General features: G+C 37.2%; 1 protein-coding gene across 3 annotated transcripts in view; it reads left to right on the top strand.

Annotated features, from left to right (window-relative positions):
- METTL15 (methyltransferase 15, mitochondrial 12S rRNA N4-cytidine) overlaps positions 1-21,476 on the top strand; it is a 289,931-nt gene that overhangs the window by 213,782 nt on the left and 54,673 nt on the right. Inside the window, exon 7 of one of the 3 annotated variants that reach the window (XM_062196371.1) lies at positions 5,935-9,229. The exons of the other annotated variants lie outside the window; for them this stretch is intronic. Within the exon in view, the coding sequence (XP_062052355.1) occupies positions 5,935-6,380 (446 nt within the window). The 3' untranslated portion in view covers positions 6,381-9,229. Of the gene's footprint in view, positions 1-5,934; positions 9,230-21,476 lie in introns of those variants that run through there. 3 annotated transcript variants of the gene reach the window in all.

Here is a 21,476-nt window from a genome sequence, read left to right as displayed (position 1 = left end):
GAGTGAACACAAAATAGTTCCTTTTCCATAAGGTGGTCAGAGTGAAGGGAGTGAGGCAGACAAGTAAACTAGTAATTAAAGTGGAGCATGGAAAGAGCTGCACCAGCAGTGAGTACATCTTCCCACTTAAAACTAGTACATTTGTCCTGTGTTAGCTGAGTCCATTCACTGATGGGCTATGAAACACAACAAGAAGATTTACTCTCATCATCAAACCAAATGACCCAAATTGTGATTGAGACCATATTTTCCATCTTAGCTACTCTATTCCTTAATCAAATGAATTAGCCATAGTAGGCTCTGTTATTAAACTCAGGAAATGGACAAGCAGAGAAGGACCATTTATACTTATGATAACAGGATATGGGAGATGTGAGTAGGGTGAAGAAGAATTGGAAAACAGTAAGTTCCTCAAGAGCACGGACCCATGTCTCTTTCTAATTAATATGTTTCTCCCCATGAGTTAATTCAGAGTGCAATATATGTAGTGCATTGAGTCTGGTGCAGTGTTTTAATCTTCTGTCCTGATGACTTGTATGTAGGCAGTCTTATGTAGCCTGTGCATACTTAAGAGAATTTTGTCTCTTGCTTTCTAACCAGTAACTATCACTTCCTCAGAGACACAGTACATTTACTGATTGTCTTTAAGCTTAAGAATTCGAGAAACGGGGGCCAGTGCCGTGGCTCACTTGGTTAATCCTCCACCTACAGCGCCGGCATCCCATATGGGCGCCAGGTTCTAGTCTCGGTGGCTCCTCTTCCAGCCCAGCTCTCTGCTGTGGCCTGGGAAGACTTTGGAGGATGGCCTAGGTGCTTGGGCTCCTGCACCGGCATGGGAGACCAGGAGGAAGCACCTGGCTCCTGGCTTCGGTTCGGCGCAGCCGTCCGTAGCGGCCATTTGGGGGATGAACCAATGGAAGGAAGACATTTTTCTCTGTCTCTCTCTCTTTCTCTCTCTCTCTCTCACTGTCTAACTCTACCTGTCAAATTAAAAAAAAAAAAAATTCGAGAAACAGTGCTTAATTTTTCATAGTTGGATTTTTTTCTAGTCTTCCTGTTTGTACCACTGCCAGAGGATATTTTCATCTTACTACTTTAATTTCTATACCATATGCTGTTTTATATTCTTTTATTCTTTTTTTCATTTTACACAATATGCATTGTCAGCCTGTCTTCCTGTAAATAACAGACATGAAATACCAGTATACAGGCAGGGTAACCCTGGAAATTTAATTTGGCTAAAATAAGGGAGGCTGTGTGCCTTGGATCCCCAGAGTAGCACCCAGAAGCTTTACAAAATACATTACCTATTGTAGACTCACCATCTCCTTGTCTCTAAAGATGGGACCTAAGGTGGTTGACAGGACCATATCTAGAAATCCTTTTCAGGAAATGGACTACATATAATCCTGGTGAGTATTCTCTAAAAAACAGTAAGCCCCAGGAGAAGAGCTTCATGGATTAGAGTTATCCTGTCATTTCTAAGGCCATTCATTCCTCAATGTAAGTTTCAGCTTATATATTCATTATTTGTGACTCTCTGACATTGGCAAGGCCCAGTTCCAACAGGTTGTGTGTGTGTGTTTGAGAACTTTGCCATTTTCTACAAGGTACTTCAAATCCTTTGTGAAAAATAGAATGTTTCATGCAAAAAATTTTGAAATAAGTACATAAATTTTTCATAATGTGCTTTTTCTATGAGTGTTTTGAGACCTGCATATATTTCTTTTCTTTTTTTTTTAATATTTATTTTATTTAGTTGAAAGAGTTACAGAGAAAGGTAGAGACAGAGAGGTCTTTCATCTGCTGGTTCATTCCCCAGATGGCCACAATGGCCGGAGCTACACCAATCTGAAGCCAGGAGCCGGGAGCTTCTTCCAGGTCTCCCATGCGGGAGGACTTGGGCCATATTCCATTGCCTTCCCAGGACATAGCAGAGAGCTGTATTGGAAGAGGAGCAGCCGGGACTAGATCCAGCACCCATATAGATGCCGGCACTTCAGGCCAGGGCTTTAACCTGCTGTATCACAGCGCTGGCCCCTTGAATAGATTCAAAAAGTTTTGCATCAGGGCCGGCTGCTCCTCTTCTGATCTGGTTCTCTGCTATGGCCTGGGAAAGCAGTAGAAGATGGCCCAAGTGCTTGAGCCCCTGCACCCACATGGGAGACCCGGAGGAAGCTCCTGGCTCCTGGCTTCAGATCGGCGTAGCTCCAGCTGTTGCAGCCATGTGGAGAGTGAACCAGCGGATGGAAGACCCCTCTCTCTCTCTCTGTCTCTACCTCACTCTGTAACTCTGTCTTTCAAACAAATAAAATAAATAGTTTAAAAAAAACATTTTGCATCAAAATAAATTTACCTATTAATTACTTTTCCAAAAATGTTTTGAAGTAATCTCGTATCGTCATATAATGTCATGTCTTCTTGGAACAGAGGTAATTTTACTTCATTCTTTCCAATGAATGCCTGTTTTTCCTTTTCTTGTGTAATTGCTTTTACTGAAGCTTCTAATACTATTGATATATACAATTTTAATATTTTGCACCATAATAAACTTTTATAGTAGATTTCCAGCAAATATTTTGAAGTACCCTCATCTATTTATTTTTAATTGGTGAAAGCAGGCATCCTTGTGTTGTGCATAATCTTATAGGAAAGTCACTATTGAGTGTGATGTTACCTATGAGTTTCTCATATATTGCCTTTATTTTGTTGAGGTCATTTCTTTCTACTCCTACTTTATTGAGCATTTTTTCATATCCACTGTAACTAATAGAATACCTGAAATGTAATGTATTGGAGTGAAATAGACATTTTGAGAATAGGTTATTTATAGGTGTTTATAGCCCTTGTCTCTACCATTGAGGAATAGTGTTTTATTTTGTTTTCTTTTCTTTTCATTCTCTTCGTACTATTTGTTGAACTCCTTTACTTAGAGTAGGATTAACAAGGGGTTCAGTGAGTATACTGAAATTAGATCACTGTAAAAATCAAGAATGGAAATCCAAGAGAGAAGAGGAGGAAGTGTTGGAGCATGGGTAGGGGGGAAATGCTACTATGTTCCTAAATTTGTATATATGAAATATATGAAATTTGTATAACTTAAGTAAATTTTTTAAAAAGTGCTAGATTTTGCAAATACATTTTCTGCATCAATGCAAATGACCATGGGTTTTCTTTTCTTTGTTTTGTTGATGTGATATATCACATTGATTAATTTTCATATGTTTAACCGTGATTACATTACTGGAATAAATTTCACTTGGCCATGGTATGTAATTCCTTTAATCAGATGCTAAATTTTATTTGGTTGTATTTTAAGATTTTAACATTGATATTCAAAGGGGATATTGGTCTGTAATTTCCTTTCCTTTAGAATACAACAATGAGGCTATCTGGGTCTGGACTTTTCTTTTGGATAGAGTTTTAATTATTGACTTAAGTGTATTCAGATTATCTATTTCCCCTAATCAATTTCAGCACTTCCTTTTCATTGGATATATAGTGTATTTAGTTGTTGTTTACTGTAGCTATTAATAACATTGAATATCTTTTCATGCATTCATTGGTCATTTCTATACCTTTTATGAAATATCTGTTCAAAATGTTGTCCATATTTCAAATAAGTTGCTTGTCTTATTACTAAATTGAATGATTTATTCATATATTTTTTGTTTTCTTTTTAAAAAATTATTTGAAAGAGTTACAAAGAGAGAGGGAGAGACAGAGAAAGAGAGAGAAATCTTCCATCTGCTGATTAACTCTCCTAGTGGCCGCAATGGCCAGGGCTTAGCCTGTCCAGAGCCAGGAACCAGGAACTTCGTTCAGGTCTCCCACATGGGTAGCAGGGCCCAAGCACTTAGGCCATCTTCCACTACTTTTCCCAGGCCATTATCAGAGAGGTGGATTGAAAATGGAACAGCCTGAACACAAACCAGTGCCTATATGGGATCCCAGCATTTCATGTGGAAGTTGTGGGTTTTTTTTTTTTTTTAAGTCATTTATTTGAAAGGCAGAGTTACAGAGAGGCAGAGAGAGAGAGAGAGAAAGAGATCTTCCATCCATTGGTTCACTCCCCAGTTGGCTGCAATGGCCAGAGCTGGGCCGATCTGAAGCCAGGAGCCAGGAGCTTCTTCCAGGTCTCCCATATGGGTGCAGAACGAGGACTTGGGCCATCTTGTACTGCTTTCCCAGGCCCTAGCAGAAAGCTGAGAGACAGAGAGAAAGAGAAAGTGAGCAAGAGAGCTTTCATCCACTGGTTCAATCTCCAAGTGGCTGCAACAGCCAGGGCTGGGACAAGCAGAAGCCAGGAGCTTCATCTGGGTCTCCCATGTGGTTGGCAGGGCCTCAGCACTTGGGCCATTCTCTGCTGCTTTTCCCAGGCCATTAGCAGGAACTGTATCAAAAGTGGAACAGCTGGGACATGAACCCATATGGGATGCTGGCATTGCAGGTGGCAGTTTATCCTGCTATACCACAATGCAAGCCCTGCAGTCTACAACTTTGTTTAATGTAATTATTGACAGATTTATTGTCTTTCACTTTGCTGTTTATCTTCCTTGTTACTTTTTGTTTTGCTGTCCTTCAGTTCTGCTTTCTTTTTTTTAGACTATTTCTACTCTCCATAAGCTTGTTAGCTTTATTTCTTTGCAATATTATTTATTATTTGCCTTAGGTACCATAATAAGCAAATTTTATTTCAGGAAAATATAGGAACATTGCAACAGTACACTTAGCTCCATTTACTCACTCTCATCCTCTGTGCTATTATTATCATACATTGTATATATTATCATATAAAATCCTGTGAATGAATATATATGTAATGTGTAAATCATATATTATATTTACTACTTATGTCTTCATTCCTTTCTTTTCAGGTTATCACTTGGCTTTTTATTTCAGCCTACAGCATTTCCTTTAGTATTTCTTCAGTGCACATGTGTCAGCAATGAATTCTCACTTTTTATTTATTTAAAAATATCTTTGGGCCTTAATTTTCGAAGAATAGTTTTAAGGAATAAAGCCTTGTTGACAAACATATTTCTATTCTCAACACCTTCAGTGTTATCCCACTGTCTTATAACATGCATTATGACAGTGAGAAATTAGCTGTCAATCATATTTTTGTTCTCCTTAATACACTATGTTGTTTTTCTTTATTGTTCTCATGATTTGGCTTATAGTAGTTTGTTTATGATGTGCCATGGGCACCTTTTTTTGTATATTCTATTTGTTGTTTCTTTAGGTTCTTATAGGTCTGAATCAGTTGTTTTCTTTTTTTTTTTTAACTTATTTATTTATTTATTTATTGACAGGCAGAGTGGATAGAGAGAGAGACAGAGAGAAAGGTCTTCCTTTTTGCTGTTGGTTCACCCTCCAATGGCCTGCTGCGGCCAGCACATCTCACTGATCTGAAGCCAGGAGCCAGGTGCTTCTCCTGGTCTCCCATGCAGGTGCAGGGCCCAAGCACTTGGGCCATCCTCCGCTGCCTTCCCGGGCCATAGCAGAGAGCTGGCCTGGAAGAGGGGCAACCGGGATAGAATCTGGCACCCCAACCGGGACTAGAACCCGGTGTGCCGGCGCCGCAAGGTGGAGGATTAGCCTGTTAAGCCACAGCACCGGCCTGAATCAGTTGTTTTCTACCAAAGCTGGGAAGTTTGAATTGTTACTTCTTCAAATATTTGTTTCTTTCTTTCTCTGTTCCTTTCTTTGATTCCACTAAATGATTTATTAAATATATTTCTGACAGATCCTTTTAAACCTTGATAGAATTCTTGGAAATATGAGTATGATGTATGAATAAAATGCCATAGTTTTATAAGAAAATATAGTCTCTTAGATTCTTTTATGCATACACACTACAAAACCCAATATGTTTAATGAAAAGTATTAATGTGAACTATCCTCTTCCTGTTTTTACAAAATCTTCCCTAGGTGCATTTCCTCCCTCTGCTATTTATGCACGAAAAGACTTGCTACAGCGATCTACCCATATTGCTACCAAGACTTTCCAGGCTCTTCGCATATTTGTGAACAATGAGCTCAATGAACTCTATACAGGACTAAAGACAGCACAGAAGTTTCTGAGACCTGGTGGCCGACTTGTTGCCCTCTCTTTCCATTCACTAGAAGATCGTATAGTAAAACGATTTTTGCTTGGGATAAGCATGACAGAAAAGTATAACTTAAGTGTTAGACAGAAGGTGGTACAGACATCACAACTGAGTTCAGGTCCTGAAAACAAGGAAGAAGTCTCTGCAGGAAGAGCTCGTTTAATGTGGGAATTGATAAACAAGAAGGTACTTACTCCAGAAGATCAAGATGTACAAGAAAACCCCAGAGGACGCTCAGCCAAGCTTAGAGCAGCTATCAAATTATGAGAAAGTGACCATCACCTGGTCTTCAAATTTTAGTTTCTTTTCATTTTGTTATGTGATATTCCAGAACAGGTTGTGATAGCTTAAAGTGTGAGATAGTTTTGAAATCGATGGCATTTAGCATTATTATTTTTATCAGAAATGAATTTAGGAAATAGGAGCATGACACAGGAAATTCAACACAACATATCTGAAGGCTGGAAAAATGTGTTTATATTATATATGATTTTTTTTCTATGACCAGGAAGTTAGAAAAAGCAACTACTACTGTTGTGTTTATCTAAAATCATAAACTGAAATTATCAAGAGAGAAACTATTATAATCATATTTGGATGCCCTAAATTCTTAATTTAAATGATCAGATTTTCAATAGACTTTTTATAGCTAAAATAGTGATGATCATTGAATTAATTTCAATTTCCCTACTTCTAAATAATTAATCACTATAGTAGTTTTAGCTATAGGCTTTATACAAGTTTGAAAATTTCAAATATTTGGACTGGTATTTTGACGTAGTTTATAAAGTCGCCACTGCAATGCCAGCATTCGATACCTATGCCAGTTGAACTCCCAGCTACTCCACTTATGATCCAGTTCCCTGCTAATGGCCTGGGAAAAGCAACAGAAGATTGTCCAAGTGCAGACAATTGTTTTACTGTAGTCTATTTAATTTTAATTGTGCCCATTTTAAAAATAGCCCAAGAGCAGGCTTTTAATGCAACAGTTAAGAGTCCACTTAAGCCAGCTGTGTCTCACGTGAGAGTGTCTAGATTCAGTTCTTGGCTCCAACTCCTTGTTCAAACTTCTTGCTATTGTGGACTCTGGAAGGCAGTGGTGATCTCTCAAGTTACTGGGTTCCTGTCACCCATAGGTGAGACCTGATTTGAGTTCCTAGCTCATGGCATCAGCCTGGCTCAGCCCTGGCCATTGTGGACATTTGGAATATGAACTAGCAAATGAGAGAGCTTTCTCACTCTGGCTCTCTCTGCCTCTCAAATAAATAAAATAACATTTCATATGCTCTTAATATGTCAGAATGCCTTCTGTAAATAATAAATTTTCTTATTTTAATCCTGAATTTTAGTTGATCTATTCAATCTAATTCAGCAGTCTATTGAAATAGCTGTCTGATTTATTCCACATATTAAAATGCAATGCTCTCTTAATGCTTTTATTTAGACATAATAAGTAATAAGTATAAAATGTTTATTCAGGAGAGATGTCCTTGGTAGGGAATTTTTAGCAAATTGATGAGATTGATTCATAATTCACATGTCACCTTTTTGTGTATAAATATACGCTTCTAATTTATTCACTTTTCAGCAAGTACTGAAATTGTCATTCAAGAAACACAGTTAAGTTAGGTACACGTGACCAACAGTACCTGTCCTATGGAGCTAATAGGCTAGTGGAGAAGAATGAAAGTTAAGAAATCATAAAAATCTGTACCAAATGCACAGAGTGGTAAATGCTACAAAGAAGTGGTTCACAGTTCTGGAAAATTAGGAAGTTGCTCTACTGAAGGAGATCAGGTATGAGAACATGATGAAAGATGAGTAGCAGATAATAATAAGTCAAAGAATACATGAGGTGGGAAGGAAGTCATGCTGATTAAAGTACATGTAAATAAATATTCTGTTAGTTATCCTGAAAATCATATTATGTATTCTAAATTGGTAAATCAAAGTGAATGAAATTCGTCATATGGGCAAAATATATAAAAGTTAAGTGGATGAATTTACCTCACACTTATTTTTATCTACATCTATGTTTAACTTTAGTGCCCATGATTGTTTGACTTTAATTTATGGGATTGATTTATTTAATTATTTTAAATTTTATTAGAGAGAGAGCACATGTGCTCATTTCTGCTGTTTCATTGCCTCGAATTCCTAAAACAGCCAGGACTAGGCCAAAATAATTCAGGAGCTAGAAGCCAGAAACTCAGGATCTCCCACATGGGTGGCATAAACCCAATTACTTGGACCATCAGTTCTGAGGAGCCAGAGGTAGAAATTGAACCCAAACACTCTTGATTTGGGACATGGACATCTTAACAGGTATCTTAACCTCTAGGGCCAAATGCTTGACTCTATGTGTACTTTTAAATTTGAAGAAGCCTATAATAAATTCAGAATTAAGAACTGAGGGAAGTAGTCTCAAAATGGAAATAAGGGAATAGAACTAAGTCGATCCCCTGAATCATACCTAAAGAATTTTCTAAGTTTTTCTTCACGACAGGCAGGCCCTTAATTCAATGTGACTATAATCCTATGAGAAAAGAAGAGAGACAGAAATAGGGAGACTGTCATGAGAAGAGGGAAGCGGAAGTTGGAATTATAAATCTTACAAACCAAGGGACTCCACAGATTGCAGGCAACCATCCACCAAAATGTGGGAGAAAAGCAGGAAGAGATTCTCCATCAGCGTCTCCAGTAGGAGGAACCAGTACTGTTGGACACCTTGATTTTTGACTGCTCGCCTCTAGAACAGTGACCCCACACATATCTACTGTTTTAACCCGCTGACTGTGATCATTCGTTTGTGGCAACCCTAGAAAACTAATACTCTAACAGAAAAAATTCTTCAATAATATGCAATAAACAAAATTGATTTTAAAATGTTTTATAGTAATTATTTTCTGTAATTATGTTATTTACAGCATTCATTTTTGCCTGCTTGTTAATCTGTTGTGAGAAACATAATAAAATACATGAATGAGTTTTAAATGGTGTGTTCTGGAAAATGGTTTGGGAACATTCAAATAATAGACTAGAAATACAAACCATTATGATTTGCAGTGCTTTTCTAATAAAATATTTCTGAATCTGTTAACTGCCTTCTAATTTGGATCAGTATCATAAAGTAGCTAAGTTTTTGAAAATTTTCAGTTCATCACCTAAGTAATGAAATTTGAACAAAATTATGACACTGAAGGTTATGCCACCACTTGCAACACCAGCATTCTATATCTGAATGCCACCTCAGGTACTAGCTGCTCTGGTTCTGATCCAACCCCTTGCTAATCCACCTGAGAAAGAAGTGAATGAAAGCCATGTACTTGGTCCCCTACCATCAATGGGGATGGAATTCATGGCTCTTAGCTTTGGCTTGGCCCAGCCCTAGCTGTTGGCAGCCATTTGGGAGAATGAACCAGCAGTTGAAATATCTCTCTGTGTCTTTCTGTTTGTCCCTCTCTTGCTGTCACTCTGCCTTTCAAATAAATAAATCATTTTTCAAAAATGAAATATGATACCTATACAATTTTAGTTGATATGCCTATTTTGTTATTCCTTTTGTTTTTCAAATTGTGTAGTAATTACAGTGTTGTCTTTGAAGTTTCTAGAATTTTCATGAAGCATATATATATCTCATTAATCATGTTTATATCATATATAAGTAGTAATATATAAGGAATTATATATTAATCATATATGTATATATCATTTCTATTTCATGTGACATGTTATATAATTTTGCTTAAATTCATTTTTAAAAATTATTTATTACCATAAGAATACAGCATGCCTAGTTAGATTTTTGAAATAAATGTCCATTAAAATTCACTTGCGGCACAAGCGCCATGGTGTAGTAGGTTAAGCCTCTGGCTACAGCACCGGCATCCCTTATGGTCACCAATTTGAGTTCAGCTGCTCCATTTCTAATCCAGATCCCTACTGATGGGCTGGGAAAACTGTGGAAGATGGCTGAAATGCTTGGGCCCTGCACAAACATGGGACACTTAGAAGAAGCTCCTAGCTCCTGGCTTCAGATTAGCCCAACTCCAGCCACTGTGGCCATTTGTGGAGTGAACCAGTGGATGGAAGAGCTCTCTCTCTTTCCTCTCTCCCTTTCTGTAACTGCCTCTCAAAAAAAATAACAATCTTAAATTGAATATTAGTTCTGTGTATATTAGCTGAATATGTAAACTTTAGCATTTAATCTCTTTAATTTTCTCTTATTTCACTTTGAAGTAAAGATAGTATTGGTTCTTTCTAACAGGTTGCTATGAATCAAGTAGAAGATAGTGAATGTGTTTGAATTGAAAGTTTTAAGGGTGAAACTGGATAATGCATGTAAAATATTTAGCATTATTCTGAACGCATTAAATTCTCAGTGGTGCTATTGTTTTAAGTGCACCTTCTGCATCACTAGCAGCAATTGATTGGGCTATAGTATGAGAATTTATTATTTGAGAATGTTATTCCATTTATTATTTATTTGACACCATTGATGTTTGCTATGCCATGATGAGATACATAAAAGAGACAGTTATTGCTCTCATGGAGTTTCCATTTATAAGAAGACAAGATGGGGTAAAGAGAACCAGTCTGTGAAGTTATTTGGCATTATTTATCTTGGAGAAAGTGTTTTTCTTATATCCTCATGGCAGTAAGTGGCCAACTTATGTAGTCTTTTTAGTAAGATTCTCCAAAATTCATTTTGAGAAATAAAATTAAATGAATAATTTGTGATATGTTAGATGAAAGGTTGTTACGGAAAATGAAAAAGTTTCCCACTTCTCTATTCTAAAACCAGTGAGAAGAGTATAAGGAAATGAATAAAGTGCATGTGTTTCAGGTCTTAAAAGGATAATAAATGCCAAAAAGTAGGCGGGCTATTTACACTTAGAATGAGCTTATAATCCTCCCTTTTACAGAACAAGGAGGTTGATACTATCAGAACTGGATCCTGCTAATTCCCACCCCCTCACCTTCAGTTCAGCATTTACAAATCTCTTCCTTTATCCCAATTTTGTACTCCTATGTTTCATCAGAAAGCTTATCCTTCTCCTTTGTTTTCTGTATTCTCTAGTACTCGATTCTGTCGATTTTATTTGCCTCCTTCGTCTTGAATCCCGTCTCTGCTGTTACCTTTATAAATATGCTCAAAAGAGCCCCCTGGTAAAAACAAACAATAATAACTAAATCTCTCCTTGACTCTGTTTTCTTTACAAAAATACCACCCATTTTAAAATTTTCTTTCATATCTATTTTTTTTTTAATTTGACAGAGTTAGAGAGAGAGAGAGAGAGAGAGAGAGAGAGAGAAAGGTCTTCCTTCCATTGGTTCACTCCCCAAAGGGCCGCTACAGCAGGAGCTATGCTGATCCGAAGCCAGGAGTTAGGTGCTTCTTCCCGGCACTTGGGCCATCCTCCACTGCCTTCCCAGGCCACAGCAGAGAGCTGGACTGAAAGAGGAGCAACCGGGACTAGAACCAGTGCTTATATGGGATGCTGGTGCTGCAGGTGGAGGATTAACCAAGTGAGCCACAGCACCAGCCCCCTCATATCTATTTCTTAAAGAGAATCTGTACTACCTTCCAACTCCTCACCTTTTATTTTTCCCAATTCTGTGTGTTCTTTGTTAAGTCACTGTTGACTTCTCAGTTACCACTCAATATACTAATCACCATCTTGAGCTACTTGTCTCTGCCTCATTTCATAGTTTTGATGTATCCTTCAATAGAAATCTTTCCTCCATTGCATTTTCCAGAATCACTCCCTCTGTAGGCTTGTCTCTAACACTCTGATTCCTTCATTGGATTCTCCTTCCTCTCAAACCAGACCATGAATCATGAATTGGCCACAAGATATATGTAGTCAAATTCATGTGAACTTAGTGAGAGTAGTACTGTAAAATCACTCCATGATCATACATGGAATGGATCAAGATAATGGTGGAAGAAAGACTTATTGGATAGAAAAAAATTAACAATTATTTTGTAATTATGTAAGCCAAGAGAAATCAAGAAGTTAAAACTGATATCAAATTAAGTAAAATATTTACCAATCAAAACTTCATTTCAAAAATCCCACTAAAAAGCAACTAGAAAACTTGACCAAAACATTGTTCATCAAAAGTCAGGGTTAAAGAATCAGAGAGCTAATAAAGAGGTGATAAATATATAGGGGAAGAGGAAACCCAAATTATTTCCACATTTGTAGCTACCAGTTGTGAACTTCATGTCAACTGAGAAACTTAAAAGGAAATTTTGACAATTTATTTGGGAATACAGGTGAACTTGAAATCAATTGGAACTTGAAGAAACTGAAGGCCATTTTCAAATCAACTTAGTCCTTGAAATTCAATTAAGGGGGCCGGGCCGGCACTGTGGCACAGGGGGTTAACCCCCTGGCCTGAAGTGCAGGCATCCCATATGGGCACTGGTCGAAACCCAGCTACTCCACTACAGATCCAGCTCTTTGATATGGCCTTGAAAAGCAGTAGAAAATGGCCCAAGTCCTTGGGCCCCTGCATCCTTGTGGGAGACCCAGAAGAAGCTGCTGGTTCCTGGCTTCGGATTGGCGCAGCTCCGGCCATTGCGGCCAATTGGAGAGTGAACCATCAGATGGAAGACCTCTCTCTCTCTCTGCCTCTCCTCTCTCTGTGTAACTCTTTCAAATAAATAAATAAATAAATAAATATTAAAAAAAAAGAAATTCCATTAAGTTGACTTTTGATTCTAGAGTCCCTAACTGCTTGCCAAAAGCAACTTTTAATCCTCTTTGGAGGTGTGGGGAATCACAATTCTCAACTCATTTCTATAATAGTTAATACTTTGTTTCTATAACTAAGTCAGAAAATGATCAGTCATAACAATTTTAAAAGGGCAAAGAGACTGCAGATAATGCTATCAATCAAAGTCACCTACTGCCAGCCATGATTGACCCCATGTGTTCTTGGACATCATAACAAGCCCTTGGACCATGTCTCCTTCCAACTGTTTGCACAGTTCCAAAGACAAAGAAAAAAAAAATGTGCTCTGAGCAATAGAAGCAATTTGATTATAGGATTTCCTGCTTTCACAGAATAAATTCTGGGGTTTATGTGCCATGGTGAAGATTTCCCATGCCAAAATGGGACTGGTGGGATCTGTTTATGGGGAGGAAATTTGATGATGATGAATGTGCCTGAAGGTACAAATCCTAATATCTTGTATATTGCAAATGCTGGGCCCAACGCAAATGGTTCCTTGTTTATCTTCTTCACTGCTAAGACTGAATGGTTGAATGGCAAGCACATGATCTTTGGCAAGGTAAAGAAAGTACAAATATGGAAATCGTAGAGCACCCTTGAGTCCGGGAATGGCAAGACCACCATAGATCACCATTGCTGACTATGGACAGCTCTAATACTCTTGACTTGTGTTTTATTTTATCCACCATACCAATTTTTCTTTGGCTCAGAAAAAGCACCTTTCCACCCCATTTGCTCACAGTATGCTATAAGTGTTGTTTTGTCATTGCAGTTTTTTGAGCTCCATGTTTTCTTTATTCTCAAGTATAATTGGCTTGCAAAGTTTATGATTATGAAATAAAACTAACAAAGAGAAAATGATACAAATAACTTTTTAAATAAAAAGCCTGTTGGGGACTTATGCTGTTTATATATTCATAGGAATTTTTTTAATAGCTGAAAACTAAAGAATAAAACAAAAAGTCTAGAAATGAAGAGTACATGTACTAGTCATACCTAAGAACTCAGTAGATGCATTTAAAAACAGATTAGACATGGCTAAAGATAAATAGTAAACTGGAAGATATTTCTTAAGGAAATATATAGAGGGTAGCATGGAATGACAAAGAAAATCCAAAGGAAAAAAAGTGTTAAGAAGCACAGGAATTGCAATGAGAGGTCTAACTAATTCAAGTGTAATTAGAATCCCAAAAGAAAACAAAAAAATGGGACAGAAGCCATATTTGGAGAGAAAATGACTAAGGCTATCCTAAAACTGATGGAAGACATCAAACTACAGATCCAAGAATCCCTAAGACTTCCTAGGAACAACATAATAAAACCTTCTGGAAATTAAAAGTCAAAACAAAGAATACCTTGAGTTGAAAGGCAACTAGCATTCTGAAGGAACATGGTTCACGTGATCTATTTAAAATGATTCCAATCTTCTTCTATGCTTCAACAGTTTTTGAGACATTGAGGAGATTTTGTAGTAAGTTTGCTTCACCAATTCTCCACTCTTCAGTTTCTTTTCAATTAAATTCAAGTAAAATTAAATGTTGTGCTTACATTCAAAATAAGACACATAATCTGATATACCATTTCTATAAAAATTTTCTGCTGTTCTATTTATCCTTCTCTCCTTAGTAATACATGAAAGATTTTCTTTGTTAATGATGTTTAATTCTACGATAAGGTATTTTGTCATTCCACTTTAAAAAAAATAAAAGTGTGTGTATATGTGTTTATATAGTGTTTACAATGAGCTAATATCTATTTTACAAAAATACACAATCTAGTTACTAGTATTACTTTGAAAGAGCACAGGTTTGGAAATTTGACAGACTTAGGTATAAATCCTGGTTCTGACACGAAGTCGCAGTTTAACCATAGAAAGTTAATCTCTCAACTTTAGTTTACTCGTACATAAAAGGGAGATGTTAATACCTATTTCATCATGCAGTGTATTAAGCATAAATACATATTTAAACCATTTAACAGTGCATGCAAAGTGATTTTTTTAAGTACCAGTGGTTTTAGTAGTTTGTCACATAAATTTCTTACCTGAAAACTGAAGAAGAAATTTGTATTTCACAGATCAATGTACCCTCTGCTTACCCTAGAGCAGACTCCAATCTCTGACAACTTTTCAACCACCTTGTTACTCTGTGACTACTTCCAACCCCCTCAATCTCTTATATATTCTTGTCATGGTTGGTTTGTCCAGGAATGTACACTGAAGCAAACTAGACTAATTCTAGCTACAAGTGATTGATCCAGTCTATGCATTTTCTAACTTATTTTAAATTTAATGTAAAAATGAGATCTCTTGGACTGACTTCAGTGTTTTCAAGATATTAGAAGGGCTTCAAATTTTCATGGACAATGCATGTTATGAAGAAACCATGTATGCTTTTATGTTTTTCAAATTTTTATTGCATCAAAATATGTAAACGTTTTAAGTAAAATTTTTCATGAACTTTTTGAAGTTCCTTTGCAATCCCTATCAACTTTAGTGACACAGTGTCTGAAAAAAGAGAAAGAAAAAAAGAATAGCTCTAACTTACAGTAGAAAAGAAAAGGATAGGAGTTGGAGGGGTCCTCCTGGAATCATTCACATTCCTCATCTCCGTGGTTCTGAAAGTAACTGTATGCATTTCCTGTCCATGATTTGATTGAGCAGCCCATTCTTGGATCACTTAAACAATTCCTTTTTGTTTTTATTTTTTGGCTTATCCTCCCCTTTTATTAAATATTGGAAAAACTGTTATATTTGTTACTTGATAGGTTCTTAAATATTGATACAGAAAAAAAGTCATATTCATGAGATATTATGTGATATCCCTACACATGAATATATTATGCAATGTTCAATTTAGGATAAACCTAACCATTTCCTTATACATTGATCATATCTGGTGAATACATTAAAAATCCTCTCATAGCTTTTAGGGAAAATATATATATATATATATATATATATGGAAAATATATATATATATAATATTCTGTTATCGAAGTCATCCTAGTTTGCAATTGAACACTAGATTTTCTTTTGCCTCTTTAAATATTACTTAATGTCTGTTAGTTAATCTGTCCTCCCATCCTCTATTCTTCCCAGCCTTTGGTAACTGCCCTTTTCTCTCAATTTATATGAGACCAGTTTTTTTTTTTTTTTTACAATTCCACATATAAGTGAGATAGTGTAGTATTTTTTTAATTAAACTTTTATTTAATGAATATAAATTTCCAAACTACAGCTTATGGGTTACAATGGATTCCCCCTCCCAAAACTTCCCTCCCACCCACAACCCTCCCCTTTCTCGCTCCCTCTCCCCTTCCAATCACATCATGATTTATTTTCAATTCTCTTTATATACAAAAGATCAGTTTAGTATATATTAGGTAACGATTTCCATAGTTTGCCCCCATATAGCAACACAAAGTGAAAAAAAAAATACTGTTGGAGTACTAGTTATAGTATTAAATAAGAGTGTACAGCACATTAAAGGCAGAGATCCTACATAATATTTTTCTAAAAATTAATCCTATGCCATTTCCAATTTAACACCAGGTTTTTTTTTTCATTTCCAATTTTCTTTATATACAGAAGATCGATTCCGTATATAATTAGTAAAGATCTCATCAGTTTGTACCCACGCAGAAACACAAAGTGTAAAAATACTGTTTCAGTACTAGTTATAGCATCACTTCACATTGGACAACACATTAAGGACAGATCCCACATGGGATGTAAGTACACAGTGATTCCTGTTGCTGACTTAACAATTTGACACTCCTGTTCATGGCATCAGTAATCTCCCTAGGCTCTAGTCAAGAGTTGCCAGGGCTATGGAAGCCTTTAGGGGTCGCTGACTTTGATCTTATTCCGATAGGGTCACAGTCAAAGTGGAAGTTCTCTCCTCCCTTCAGAGAAAGGTACCTCCTTCTTTGATGGCCCCATTCTTTCCACTGGGATCTCACTCACAGAGATCTTTCATTTAGGTCTTCTTCTTTTTTTCCTTTCCATGGTATCTTGGCTTTCCATGCCTACAATACTCTCATGGGCTCTTCAGCCAGATCCAAATGCCTTAAGGGCTGATTCTGAGGCCAGAGTGTTGTTTAGGACATCTGCCATTCTATGAGTCTGCTGTGTATCCCACTTCCCATGCTGGATCTTTCTCTCCCTTTTTGATTCTATCAGTTAGTATTAGCAGACACTTGTCTTGTTTGTGTGATCCCTTTGTTTCTTAGACCTATCCAAGCCATCGAATGTGAACTGAAATAGATCACTTGGACTAGTGAGATGGCATTGTTACATGCCACCTTGATGGGATTGTATTGGAATCCCCTGGCACATTTCTAACTCCATCATTTGGGGCAAGACTGATTGTGCATGTCCCAAATTGTGCATCTCCTCCCTCTCTTTTTCCACTCTGAAATTTAACAGGGATAACTTTTCAGTTAAAATTTAAACACCTAAGAATAATTGTGTGTTAATTACAGAGTTCAACCACTAGTACTAGAACAACAACAACAAATACTAAAAAGGATAAAGTATTACATTGTACATCTAGAGTCAGGACAAAAGCTGATCAGGTCATTGTTTCTTATAGTGTCCATTTCACTTCCACAGGATTCCCCTTTGGTGCTCAGTTGTCGTGATCAGGGAAAACAAATGATATTTGTCTCTTTGGGACTGGCTTAATTCACTCAGCATGATGTTTTCCAGATTCCTCCATCTTGTTGCAAATGACTGGGTTTCATTGTTCCTTACTGCTGTATAGTATTCTATGGAGTACATGTCCCATAATTTCTTTATCCAGTCTACTGTTGATGGGCATTTGGGTTGGTTCCAGGTCTTAGCTATTGTGAATTGAGCTGCAATAAACATTAATGTGCAGATGGCTTTTTTATTAGCCAAATAAAGTTCCTTTGGGTAAATTCCAAGGAGTGGGATGGCTGGGTTGTAGGTAGGGTTATGTTCAGCTTTCTGAGGAATCTCCAGACTGACTTCCATAGTGGCTTAACCAGTTTGCATTCCCACCAACAGTGGGTTAGTGTCCCTTTTTCCCCACATCCTCTCCAGCATCTATTGTTGGTAGATTTCTGGATGTGAGCCATTCTCACCAGGGTGAGGTGAAACCTCATTGTGGTTTTGATTTGCATTTCTCTGATTGCTAGTGATCTTGAACATTTTTTCATGTGTCTGTTGGCCATTTGGATTTCCTCTTTCGAAAAATGTCTATTGAGGTCCTTGGCCCATCTCTTAAGTGGGTTGTTTGTTTTGTTGTGGATTTTCTTGATTTCTTTGTAGATTCTGGTTATGAACCCTTTATCTGTAGTATAGTTTGCAAATATTTTTTCCCATTCTGTCGGTTGCCTCTTCACTTTCCTGGCTGTTTCTTTTGAAGTACAGAAACTTCTCAATTTGATGCAATCCCAAATGTTAATTTTGGTTTTGACTGCCTGTGCACCTGGGGTCTTTTCCAAGAAGTCTTTGCCTGTACCTATATCTTGCAGGGTTTCTCCAATGCTCTCTAATAATTTGATGGTTTCGGGTCGTAGATTTAAGTCTTTAATCCACGTTGAGTGAATTTTTGTGTAAAGTGAAAGGTAGGGGTCTTGCTTCATGATTCTTTATGTGGAAATCCAATTTTCCCAGCACCATTTATTGAATAGGCTGTCCTTATTCCAGGGATTGGTTTTGGATCTTTGATGAAATATAAGTTGGCTGTAGATGTTTGGATTGATTTCTGGTGTTTCTATTCTGTTCCATTGGTCTATCCATCTGTTTCTGTACCAGTACCATGCTGTTTTGATAACAACTGCCCTGTAGTATGCCCTGAAATCTGGGATTGTGATGCCTCCAGCTTTGTTTTTGTTGTACAAGATTGCTTTGGCTATTCAAGGTCTCCTGTGTCTCCATATGAATTTCAGCATCATTTTTTCCACATCTGAGAAGAAGGTCTTTGGTATCTTGATTGGTATTGCATTGAATGTATAAATTGCTTTTGGGAGAATAGACATTTTGATGATATTGATTCTTCCAATCCATGAGCATGGAAGATTTCTCCATTTTTTGGTATCCTCTTCTATTTCTTTCTTTAAGGTTTTGTAGTTTTCATCGTAGAGATCTTTAACGTCCTTGGTTAAGTGTATTCCAAGGTATTTGATTGTTTTTGTAGCTATTGTGAATGGGATTGATCTTAGAAGTTCTTCCTCAGCCGTGGCATTGCCTGTGTATACAAAGGCTGTTGATTTTTGTGGATTGATTTTATATCCTGCTACTTTGCCAAACTCTTCGATGAGTTCCAGTAGTCTCTTAGTAGAGTTCTTTGGGTCCCCTAAATAAAGAATCATATCATCTGCAAAGAGGGATAGTTTGAGTTCTTCCTTCCCGATTTGTATCCCTTTAATTTCTTTTTCTTGCCTAACAGCTCTGGCTAAAACTTCCAGAACTATATTCAATAGCAGTGGTGAGAGTGGGCATCCCTGTCTGGTACCAGATCTCAGCGGAAATGCTTCCAACTTTTCCCCATTCAATAGGATGTTGGCCGTGGGTTTTTCATATATTGCTTTGATTGTATTAAGGAATGTTCCTTCCATACCCAGTTTGCTTAGAGTTTTCATCATGAAAGGGTGTTGTATTTTATCAAATGCTTTCTCTGCGTCTATTGAGAGAATCATATGGTTTTTCTTCTGCAGTCTGTTAATGTAGTGTATTACGTTGATTGTTTTGCGGACGTTGAACCATCCTTGCATACCAGGGATAAATCCCACTTGGTCTGGGTGGATGATCTTTCTGATGTGTTGTTGCATTCTATTGGCCAGAATTTTATTGAGGATTTTTGCATCTGTGTTCATCAGGGATATTGGTCTGTAATTCTCTTTCAATGCTGCATCTTTTCCGGCTTAGGAATTAAGGTGATGGTGGCTTCATAGAAAGAATTTGGGAGGATTCCCTCTTTTTCGATTGTTTTGAATAGTTTGAGAAGAATTGGAGTTAGTTCTTCTCTAAATGTCTGGTAGAACTCAGCAGTGAATCCATCTGGTCCTGGGCTTTTCTTTGTTGGGAGGGCCTTTATTACTGTTTCAATTTCTGTGTCAGTTATGGGTCTGTTTAGGTTTTCTATGTCTTCCTGGCTCAATTTAGGGAGGTTGTATGTGTCCAAGAATCTGTCCATTTCTGATAGATTTCCCTGTTTGCTGGCATACAAGTCCTTGTAGTAATTTCTGATGATTCTTTTTATTTCTGTGGTGTCTGTTGTTATGTTTCCTTTTTCATCTCTGATCCTATTGATTTGGGTCTTTTCTCTTCTTTTTTTAGTTAGTTGGGCCAATGGGGTGTCAATTTTGTTTATTTTTTCAAAAAACCAGCTCCTCGTTTGGCTGATTTTTTGTAATGTTTTTTTGGATTCAATCCTGTTGATTTCTTCTTTGATTTTAATTATTTCCCTTCTTCTACTGGGTTTGGGTTTGGTTTGCTGCAGATTTTCTAGATCCTTGAGATGACTTGAAAGCTCATGTATTTGGTGCCTTTCCAATTTCTTGATGTAGGCACCTATTGATATAATCTTTCCTCTTAACACTGATTTTGTTGTATCCCATAGGTTTTGGTATGTTGTGCTGTTATCCTCATTTACTTCCAGAAAATTTTTGATTTCTCTTTTAATTTCTTCTATGACCCATTGTTCATTCAGGAGCGTGTTGTTCAATCTCCATGTGTTTGCATGTGCTCTGGGGATTCCCGAGTTGCTAATTTCCAATTTCATTCCTTTGTGGTCTGAGAAGCTGCATGGTATGATTCCAATTCTCTTGAATTTGCTGAGACTTGCTTTATGGCCTAGTATGTGGTCAATCCTAGAGAAGGTTCCATGTACTTCTGAGAAGAATGTAAAGTCCTTAGATGTAGGATGAAATGTTTTGTAGATATCTGTTAGATCCATTTGGGCTATAGTGTCATTTAAATCTTCTGTCTCCTTGTTGATCTTCTGTCCTGTTGATCTGTCTATCTCTGAGAGTGGAGTATTGAAGTCCCCCAGTACTATTGTATTGGGGTCTAAGTCTCCCTTTAAGTCCCTTAACAAGTCTTTTAAATAAGCTGGTGCCCTGTGATTAGGTGCATATACATTGATAATCGTTATATCTTCCTGTTGAATGGATCCCTTAATCATTAAATAGTGCCCCTCTTTGTCTCTCCTGACAGTGTTTGTGGTAAAGTTTATGTTGTCCGATATTAAGATGGCTACGCCCACTCTTTTTTCATTTCTGTTGGCATGGTATATCTTTTTCCAGCCTTTCACTTTCAGTCTGTATGGATCATTGTTGGAAAGGTGAGTTTCTTGTAAGCAGCAGATAGATGGGTTTTGTTCCTTAACCCAATCAGCCAATCGGTGTCTTTTAACTGGACAGTTCAAGCCATTAACATTCAACGTGTCTATTGAGAAGGAGTAACTTTGCCCTGCCATTTGCCAAAGATATTTTCTAATATCTGGTTTGAGGTTCCTGTGATCTTTTGCTGTGAGGTTTCCTTCCTTTACCTTCTTTCATATTGGTGACCGTGTTTCTGTGTTTCTGTATGTAACACATCTTTAAGCATCTTTTGCAGGGCAGGACGAGTGGCGACATATTCTTTCA

Source organism: Lepus europaeus, chromosome 7 (assembly GCF_033115175.1).
Source record: "Lepus europaeus isolate LE1 chromosome 7, mLepTim1.pri, whole genome shotgun sequence".
NCBI classification, from domain to species: Eukaryota; Metazoa; Chordata; class Mammalia; order Lagomorpha; family Leporidae; genus Lepus; species Lepus europaeus.
This window is presented reverse-complemented; position numbering and strand designations above follow the sequence as displayed.